We start from the raw sequence: 10292 nt of genomic DNA on the forward strand, positions 1-10292 counted from the left end.
ATAGAACAAGTTTACTCTTCTATCTTTTCCTTGCCTTCCATCTTATCTTTTGTTCTTGCTTTCATGCTTCTTTCCTTTCTTCTCTCTCTCTCCCTCCCTCCCCATCTCTCCATCCCAGATCATCACAGCATTAGAGGAGGACACCACTGCCCAGAAGATGCAGCTAGGCTACCGGCTCCAGCAGATTGCCGCCGCTGTGGAGAACAAGGTCACCGACTTGTGACAGAGGAGCACCAGAGTTGCTCGGCGGAGGAGGGGGGAGGGGGTGAGGCCCAAATGAGTTAGACAGTGAGCACACACTGTAGGTTTACACTCTAGGGGATGGGTCGAATGGGGAGAAAGGAGGGAGCAGGGAGAAGAGGAATGGATGAATTGATGGACAAATAAATGGAGAGAAGGATAGACGGATGGACACAAAGTAATATACTCTTTTGTGGGAGAAGGGGTGCAAGGAGGTGGCAATGGACTGAGTACCCCCCTTTACCACTCCAAGGATCATTCCGCAAGCCTTGACTGACTTTGGAGTGCAATGGATTTGGAAGTGAATGGAACACACACAAAAATACATAAGAGTTGACCATGGAGCTCTAAACTCCACAGGTTCCTGTGCGGTGGACGTGACCGCTGGAATAAACACACACGGAGGACAAGGATTTAATTAGTCACTTTTTATTGCCCACCGCTGGACGTCTGCCCTTCTGTGACATCTACCTCTTCTTGACCCAGGTGTGCAAAGGGTTCAGTGTCAGAGTTCAAACTAAACTCTAAGGCTAGTGTCTAAACATTGGTTATGTGGCATATTACTGATAGCTACCAGAACTTTGTCAAGTGAGAGAGAGATGGACAGAAAAAGAGGGAGGGAGTGAAAGTCTCATCACACTCCGAAGCAGAGTGTTGAAGCGTCATCAATACATGTTAATACAAACATGGTACTAATGCCTCTCTTGCTTTCAATTGTGTTGGAATTGTCCCTCTGTCTTTTTGTCTACAAAGCTTGTACGTGTGCGTACATGTTATGTCATTTCCCACATTGTTTTGGCTTGTAAGCCTCAACCACTACTAGTACAGTACTGGTTTAAAAATGGTCATTACTGATATATATAAAGTATACACATACTTCAGGCATTGTTTGTATCATAGGGTACTCTTAGCTGTGTTACTCTGATTATAATCCCCTTTTCTATGACAACACACATGAAGGCCAATTCAGGGGTCAATTTACTTTTTGGGGGAAAGGATGGTCTAAAGAAGTTCCCAAACTTCCAGAGGAAATTCTGCCATGTTACAAGAAAATACATTTACTATGAAAAGCATAGGGGCTTAGATGCTGTATCACCTTGCTTTACCTCAGTTTACCATAATACATCACAATACTTTTCTTTTATAGTTTTATGTTATTTAAATGCTCAAATTTTTATTTATACACATATCCTGACCAACAGGTACTGCTAGCACATATCCGTTTAAATGGTGGATTTGCATAGCATGAGTTGGGAGTGTTGAAAGACCGATGTGCGCACACAGCTCTCAATCAGACATTTTTCAGACTTTTTATAACTTTTCACAATTGATTCGGGGCAGTGCTGAAGGGTGGAATAGTTGTGGCGGTAACCAATTGATGAAGTCCATCAGTTTTGCCTGTGTTTATTAATTATGTCACAAAACTCTAGGGAAGACAACAATGTGGTCAAGAATGTTTTCAAGTTTCAGCATAATGCTGAAAGGTACTCAAGCAAGAGGCTGTATTTTAGAAAGTAGTGTTTGTTGGTGTTAAATGCTGTTATTTTGACGCTTCTAGTCTAACAATCACTGGAAAGACACTAGAATCTCAGCATGGGATTGCTTTTTAGAATTGAACCATAGAGGTATATGCCCCATGACATTTATGGCATAGCTCTGTACACCTTTCTGCATTATATATTTTTCACATTCCTTTTACATTTTCATCAAGGAAAAATATGAGTCATGTCTCACTTTGCTTTGTTGTAGTGTTTTAATTTGTATGGTTTAACTGCCTGGATCTGTGTTGCAGTTTTCTTATCGAACACTAGATGGAAGCAATTTCTATGTTTATTGAACTGCCTCTTTATATACAAAACACTCAAGGATGCTATGACCTGGGGATGTTAAAACACATTTTGACAGGTATGTTGTTACAATTATCCATAAAGCACACTGCTTTTTTTGTGTTGTATATGATATACAGCCATTTGTCAAAGATTCAACAAGTGTTTATAATTTTATCAACTCACATTCTGGTAATATTTATAAAGCTGATAAATGTTTGCCCATTCAATCCGAGGTTGTGTGTGTTACTTATCTGACTTTACAAAATTGAGAATTTAGACCACCGGATGCACTTGAGGTGTTCCAACGAATAGTGACCAAAAACTGTAAGGCCTAAGCAAGAATTATATCAGTGAACTGTCTGTCTTATTTCTGTACTCCAAACAACTCCTTGGCAAGAGTGTGAGGGATGTATTTGTTGAACATGGTCCCTTAAGTTCTATTCTGCTGTATCTATACACCCATGCCCATAAATGACACATTGTAAGCAAGTCATAGAGTAATGCCATAGGCTATCACACTAATTACCATACACGCAACTAATATGGCTTGTCTGAATGGATGATTTGTACTGTCCTATGCTTATAATGTAGATGACTATAAAACCTGAGTATGATGGACACGGGGGTCATTTGAGGGAAAACTGTAATTATTGTTAGGGTGTATAAAGTTCTGCTATGTAGAGCAGGCTCTGCAAGGAGCAATTTTAAGGAAGTTTCTTATTTTGTTTCTTAATATTATTTGTACATAGTGATTTAATAATGTAACTTGTAGCAACTTAACCTGTTTAATAAGATAATGTGCAATTTCTTACAGATGGTGAAGAAATAAAGTATTCAAAATTGTTTCTATCTGCTTTTTTAAATGATTATTTCTTGACGTGATGAGTAACATGTTGCTGAATTGAAAGTGGAACGCATCTTTTATTTTATCTGTCCCTTACAACCTATTTACAGCAAGAACAGGATGTCAGAGGACTTTACATTTGATGGCTTCCGACTTACTTTGGAGCAGCAATTCGGTACACAAAATGGTGTAAAGAGAGAAATTCACCACTGCTCCATTTAAATGAATGTCATCTATCCCCAAACAACAACCTGTTTTTGACGCAGTGATTCAGGAAAAAGGAGATACTGGTTTTCAAGCAAGCTTTTTCAGCCCACTAATTAACGCTAACAAGCTAGCTGCGACGCCCAGGTAGGAGTGGCAGCTACCCGGCGGTGGTGTATTGCTATAATGCTAGCCCTAGCCAGCTAGCTCAAGTCTTGAATTAATGCATCTTTCATTTAATACAATGTTTGTTTGTGAATTGGAATATGCATTTGCTTACAAGTCCTTTAATGCATATAACTAATTGGGCTGCATCATCAAGTATTAGCAATGCACGTACTAGACGTAGCAGCCTAGCTAGACTAGCTAGGTTTTAGTCATTGTTAAATAGCTAGGCTATCTAGCATTTCTTGGACCTAGCTGGCAAGATCAGCAACCAATTATTGCTACACTTATCAAGTTAAGTAACTAGCTAGCTACAGAACGGTAGCTATTACTACTCGGGTAGCTCTAGGCTAACAATGCCAGCTAGTAAGCTGGAGTCTAGACGGCCTGAGCAATCAGAGGGAGTTTATTTCTACCAAGGCTAACAGCTTTGTAGAGCGTTTGCCTTCTGTGACTTGCGACTGAAATACTAAATAAAGATTAAAATGAATGTCATATAATTTTAACATTGCGTAACCCTCACATGGGGCTGATGTTATAACCACATGAATAATGGTCAATAATATCCCTGTCAGACCTGCTGCAGTACCTGAGAACGTTTGCAAGTTAGCATGAGTTGCCATTAAATGGAATTACCTAACCTAGTTGAATAACTAGCAAACTTGGCGGCGATAGTAGCGAAGCTTAAATCTACCCTAGCCTCGAAAACGAAATAGTCTTTGCTTCGATCTAAAAACACAAAGTGTCATGATTGTGACTCAGTTGATCTAACAACCTGTGTGCACCACTTGCAGTGAAACCTCAGCCACCAAGTTACCACTAGCTTTATGGATATGCCCATTCGAAAACCAGTTTTACTAAAATGTTGTGTCTCAGAGTAAACTTATATCAAATAACAATGACTAAGTCAACGCTTACTTTTCTTTTTTTGCTGCCTCAGCTAACAATGGAGCCCTCTGAGCAGACAGGCCCAGATTCTGGCTCGCAGGAGGTCAACCCTGTGTACCTGCAGCAGCTGAGAGAGCTGGACATCCCAGAGGAGGCTGCCAAGCAGGTAAAGCAAGTCAAAAAGCTTCACAGGGTGCTATCCCATGCCCTACTTGGGCTGTCCTAACAAAGGGCTTCTTACCTAGAGCGAAATGGATATGAAGTGTCACATCTTGACTGAATCACTTAAATTCATGTAGATTATATTTTTCAGTTCATAACTTTTACCTGTTGATTCTCTCACTCCAAAAAACAAAAACAACTAATGGAGTAAAGAGGTTGTTTGTTCCTGTCCCCAGGCCCTCTTGCACACCCGAAATGTATCTGCTGAAGAGGCTGCCATGTACTACTTCAACAAGCTGGAGAATGAGGTGCCCATAAGATAGCCTTAGTCCACACAGGTACACCGTGGTACATTAGCTCTGCGGTTCTGTGCCTTGGACCTGCGATTAACAACTTCCTGCCTCTTCTTGTATCTATTCGTTCTAGGAGGAGGGAGACGATGACCTCATGTTCAAGATGGTGTTTGTGGTGAACATGGAACTCGCCATGGGTGTCGGAAAGGTCTTTTGAGAAATTGTTGCAACATTTTATTGAACGTCTTCTTGGTTTGAAATAATGTGGCTAAAGAATTGACAATGGTGGTTTGTAAAGAGTGGTCTTTGTCTCTGTGAGAGGTAAGTGTGTGCGCTGTGTCCCTTAGGTGGCAGCACAGGTGGGCCATGCCGCTGTGGGACTTTACCAGGCACTGCAGGAGAAGAACAGCTGGCGGGAGATGGCCTGGAAATGGGACCACGGAGGGTAAGAACCCGCTCTGGCGAGGTCTTCTCTTGTGCCATTTAAACTGGTGTTACATCAGAGGGAAATACAAATGTTGTTGATTGATTCAAATAACATTCAAAGTTGAAGGGATGATTTTGTAATTTCATCAGACAGAATACATTTTGACAGATGGCAGTAGCTTATGTTCTACTTCATGTTCCGTATTTATTTGAATAAACGCTGCGGCGTTTATTACACAATGATCATTTTTGGTGCAGCGTTTATTCGAGGGCGGTGTTTAATTAGCAAGAGAGAATTGCAGCTGCAGTGCGGCCATAGACAAACAAAGAATGGACAAGGAGGTCAAACATAAAGCCTAGTATAAAATTGAAGCCGCGCGCGTGTCTACATTGTGAGGAAATCCGAAGCAGCATGCCGAAACGTTCTTACACTTTAGCTTTCAAACAGAAACAGCACTCACCAGCAGAAACAGATCTGTAGCACATGAACTTGGGGTTGATAAAAGGCGAATTCGCCAGTGGTTAAGTCAGCTACCTCGCTATATTGTAGGTTACATGTAATTGTCAAAATTAAATTTTTATAATGTATAATTTGTTTTCAACCAATGTCATAATTTAGAATTATATGATTAAATTCAGTATTATTAAGTGACTTTATTTGGTGGCTTTATTTTCTCGTTATACTGTGGGTTTAGTTTTCATAGTGGATTTGGAGAAGAAGCTTCAAACCTGTAGCAAGAAAACCACTTGTGTCTGCCAGTGCATCAAGGGAATTATAATACACTTGTGATGTACTTGTGTTTTTGGTGCAGCATTTAATCGATGGCGGCGTTTATTTGAGGGCGGCGTTTAATCGAACAAATACGGTATTTAATGTGGTTTTCTCATATGTGCCCGTCTGTGAAGGGCTAAGAAGGTGGTAGTGCAGGGGACCAACATGGCTCACCTCCTGGAGCTGCAGGCCCTGGCCATGAGCCTCAGCCTTCCCACCTACCTGGTCCAGGACGCTGGCCTCACACAGGTAAGACAAGGTGGAACATGGGAGTCGTAGTCCTGTCCTACAAGCTGTTTTTCTCGGTGCTGTCTGCCTCAGGGACACTGCGAGGGAAGTACACAGTCGTCTTGTGCTCGTCGTAGTGGTCGATGTGCTTGAGGTGGAAGACAATGGCATCTACCTAACCCCTATTGCCACTTTTATCACAAACTTCATTTGTCTTTTTGTTCTTTATGATAAACAACAATGGTCCAAGTAAATAAATATGATTATTATATATCCTGATACATGAAATAGTTCAATCTCACTGAATCCATATTAGTACTTTTATAATGCTACCACAGTGGTAAACTACCAAACATTCGCCTAAATCCTGCGTACCTCCGGCCTTTGGCAGGTGGAGGCTGGTTCCCGTACTGTCCTGGCCATCATGGGGGAGGAGGAGATGGTGAACAACGTCACTGGAAGTCTAAAGCTGCTCTGAAGGACTAAACAGCGAAGTTGTGTGATGCCGCTGGGGGCGACCAGCAGAGGGAGGCATTCCTTCACAGCAAGAGGCATGAAAGAGCGTAACAACAACCTGTTAAAAAAGGAAAACAAAAAAAGAGAAAAACAAGACATGACCCAACCACAACAAAAGAATAACACTCAGCCATTTTTTCCCCTTCCGTTCCCTGTCCAAGCCACTGACTGGAGATTTGTGGGGAGCAGACGGGAGTCAAGAGAACTGGTCCCTTGAGCAGACTACGTTGTTGAAGGCAGGACTACTATTCATGTTGACATATATCTTGGTGATAAGAGAAAATTCCGCTAGTTAAAGGGAGAGTCCATTACTATATATGATTATCATATCAAAATGTATATGTGGTATATTAAAAAAACATGACGTCCATAGTCATTTTTCCCCAGCTAAAGGTATGATTTGGCGTGTTTTGGTGATTGTACATTACTGTTGTTATCGTAATTTAAGGGGATAGATATTCAATCATTATGAAATCCTGCTAGATTTAGGATCTCCCTGTTAAAGTTACTGCTCAAAGAGTGCTCTACTCAATGTTATTTTTTTCTATGTGAAAATTAAATGGTGTTTGTATGCAACATTCTCTCCCAAAGACCCTTATCCTATAGAAACTAAAACACTACATAGTAAAATGGCCATCTTTACGTTTACATATGTCCAATAAGGCCATATATAATCTGGTGTGCCATTCTTATGATTCTGCACTGTTTCCAATGGAATTTCTTACATTGTTGATTTTCTTTTTGCAAAAGGAAAATGTTGAAGCATTCTCAGAAAGGTACAATTCCTGGATTTGGGATTTACATTGAGTAACACTGACTTGTATTTCATGATAGCATATGAGAGGGAGTGACAGACTCAGTCTGTGGATGAGATTTTCTTTTGTGTTGATACTTAGAGTGCCCCAGCATATGTACTCCTGCTAATTCTTGTGTATAACAATTTACACAAGTAAAATGTGTAACTAAAATGTGGTCTTCTAGTTCATGATCAGTCTTTATTATACTTGCCTTAGGTAAGTTGATAAATCAAAATGTTACAATTTTAAAATGAATGAAGAATATGGATTTTGCAATGAATGTGCAATTATTCAGTTGTTCACACACTTATGGTCTTAAACATTTACAAAGAATCTTAAAAGTTTAAATGTCTATTGTGTCTTAACTCTCCTTGTTCTTTGGTTTAGACAAAGGAATTGTATTTGGACGTTGGGTTGCCATTCTAAGCTGTTGACAAGTCAAGGTCTACTCGTGGCAAAATATTATTTTTGCAGATTGATTTGAAGGAAAATGTCATGCATGTTACAGTTAAATGAAAGTTTTATTTTTTCTTTAAATGACCATTTGAAAATCAATGGCCACATTAATCTCTGTAACGTTTTAGCACTTTGATACCTCCCTGTGTTACCACTCATTTGTTCAAAGACTGAGGAGACAAATAAAATGCCTCCAGGTCAACTAAATGACACAGACTTTTGTTATTGTTTTAGTTATATTAAAGCAATATGCCATTTCAATGTTAGAGAACAGTTAATGTTAAGATGTGACATTTTATATACTGCAGACATATATTTGATTATTAATTTGTATCATGATGTAATTTTTTGAATTGGAACAGATCTGTATGCCACGTATCAAACCACCGGTGGGGGTGGGCAAATAGAATTTCAAGCGAGTAGCTGCTTGCTTGGTTAGCTGGCCCATGTGACATAACTTGCTATGTAGCTAGTTCACTGCACTGACAATAGAGGTATTGTGGAAGGCTGCCTTGGTCTGGCATGGTTGCTGGGAAACTTGGAAATACTTCTCCAGAAAGAAATATGTAGTCACATGCTTCACTAGTTCTGGCTGAAGAAGCATGGGGTACATTTCCTCAGAACAGCTAATCACAGATAATATGGGAGGACTGGATACACTCTACTACAATTTAATATGGTTAATACCTGGCCCGAGAGCTGATAGTGGATTAAGGAAACAACATATTGATAACCGTGTTTTGTTCACTATAGTCATCAATAAAATCTCAAGGGATAGATATTTATTTTTGGAGATGCAAGCCCATGTCTCCTCAGTTTACCTCTCCAGGTAAAGCAAACAAACAAATAAGCAAACAAATAATCTATCAGAATGAAGGCAAATTGGGGAACGAATTCTTATAATTGAATGATACTTCCTTTTAAAGTTATAATTACATTTATTTTAAAGGAGAACTAGGTAACTTATGTTTCATATTATAATACTATCAGAACCATATCTGTGCAACAACCAAGTGTACGGTATATGACTCAAATAAAATAAAAGTATTCATGAGAAACATGACACGCGTATTCAAGAGTAGGCTACATGTTTCAAAAAACAAACCCAGGAAATCCTAGCCCTCAAATAGTGCAACATTACATAACATGCTATACTGTAATGCAAAATCCATAGTTTGTTTTGTTCATGCCACCCTTAAATATAAATGCTAAATGTTGCTTTCTTTAATTGCTTGTAATATTTCATATTAAGCATTCAGTTTACAAAAAGCTTTACATTGTTACAAATTCGAAACATGTTGCTTTCCGAAACGTTTAAGCGCTCCGTGTCACTCCTTTCTGGGTTCCGGCCGGGGGAGTGGCTAAACAAGACAAGACAAGGTGGCAGTATTTATTTACATTGTGTAAAACTGTATCCTAATTCACTAATTGATTGGTACTAGTGTTAAGACCAAAAAGTATCAAGCACATTGAGCCAACATTTAATTTGTAGCCTACATTATGTTCACATTAATTTTAATTTTATTTGTACCTAAACGTGTATGTCATTTTTATAGCTTCCATATTTCTATAATGTTTACCTATTGTCCAAATAAAGCAATGGATACACCATCAAATTGCCTCGCATATCACCCCGTATTTAATATACATGGTTATACATCTTATTTTTTATCTGTAGCTAATTAAATTCTGTTTTTCGGACCACTGCAACAATGACGTTGGCATTTGTCATTTGAGCCAATCCCAATTCGTTTCCTTCGTCCCATGACATCACACCACTGAACCAATCGCATGAAATCTCATTCCTATCCGATATATCAGACATGTTGAAGTACTTCTTTTCAAGGACGTAGGCGTTCAGATCAAGAATCTAAATATAGTGGTTATTATGCTATTCAATTTTACAGTATTTGTCGGGCATCCGATTTTAGATTTAAATAAATAATCTTGTTGAAATAAGAATTACACTTTCCGCAGTTTCATTAATGCACATATTTTTGATCGTTTCAAATATGATGACGGCTACCTGTTCTACCAATTCTGATCTTCAAAAATGCACATTACAGCCATTTTTGATGGTAGGTAGGTTATATGTAGTCCATGGCATTATTACGGAAGAGTGTTGTCCCTCGCTATCTCGAAGTATCTGGACAGATTTGAGAATGGAGGAGGGACCAGCAGTAATAGAATGCAGTCCGTAAACTGGATAATTTCCCTGTCCAATCCAGGGCCAGATTTTACAAGAGCGACACCTCGTACTCCATTCATATGATTTAGGTGGGGCTGACCCTACCTCTTACATATTCCCTGGTATAGCGCACCGGAGACCCTGTGTAGCTAAAGGTTGGCTACTCTGTATCACGTAACGAAGGTTTTTCCCTTTGAAATGATAATACCCAACCAAGTCAAAAAAGCATTTAAACAATATAATCCCACTATAGAAAGCAATACATTCCACGGCTTTTGCATTTA

General features: G+C 39.3%; 2 protein-coding genes across 6 annotated transcripts in view; both read left to right on the forward strand.

Moving 5' to 3' along the window:
- The window catches only part of plxnb1b (plexin b1b), a 74192-nt gene extending 71280 nt beyond the window's left edge, over positions 1-2912 (forward strand). For all 5 annotated transcript variants that reach the window (XM_047024985.1, XM_047024987.1, XM_047024986.1 and 2 more), the window contains one exon: positions 119-2912. In XM_047024985.1, coding sequence (XP_046880941.1) covers positions 119-223 — 105 coding nt within the window. In that variant the 3' untranslated portion in view covers positions 224-2912. The remainder of the gene's footprint in view (positions 1-118) is intronic.
- Positions 2913-3005: 93 nt separating this feature from the next.
- si:dkey-19e4.5 (UBA_like_SF and PTH2 domain-containing protein) lies at positions 3006-8030 on the forward strand. Its single transcript, XM_047024997.1, has 7 exons — positions 3006-3264; positions 4223-4336; positions 4569-4640; positions 4759-4833; positions 4973-5070; positions 5958-6072; positions 6443-8030. The coding sequence occupies exons 2-7, from the start codon at positions 4229-4231 to the stop codon at positions 6527-6529; spliced, it is 555 nt and encodes a 184-aa protein (XP_046880953.1). The 5' UTR covers positions 3006-3264; positions 4223-4228; the 3' UTR covers positions 6530-8030.
- Positions 8031-10292: the final 2262 nt, after the last annotated feature.

The sequence above is a fragment of the Hypomesus transpacificus genome, chromosome 9 (genome assembly GCF_021917145.1).
Source record: "Hypomesus transpacificus isolate Combined female chromosome 9, fHypTra1, whole genome shotgun sequence".
In the NCBI taxonomy this organism is placed as follows: Eukaryota; Metazoa; Chordata; class Actinopteri; order Osmeriformes; family Osmeridae; genus Hypomesus; species Hypomesus transpacificus.

What these genes read in the sequence shown, in the direction of transcription:
- si:dkey-19e4.5 (XM_047024997.1), top strand. Translation starts at nt 4,229, where the DNA reads ATGGAGCCCTCTGAGCAGACAGGCCCAGATTCTGGCTCGCAGGAGGTC. An exon ending in CAGAGGAGGCTGCCAAGCAG is followed by an intron (nt 4,337 to 4,568) that starts GTAAAGCAAGTC and finishes TCCTGTCCCCAG; the next exon opens with GCCCTCTTGCACACCCGAAA. An exon ending in TCGCCATGGGTGTCGGAAAG is followed by an intron (nt 4,834 to 4,972) that starts GTCTTTTGAGAA and finishes TGTGTCCCTTAG; the next exon opens with GTGGCAGCACAGGTGGGCCA.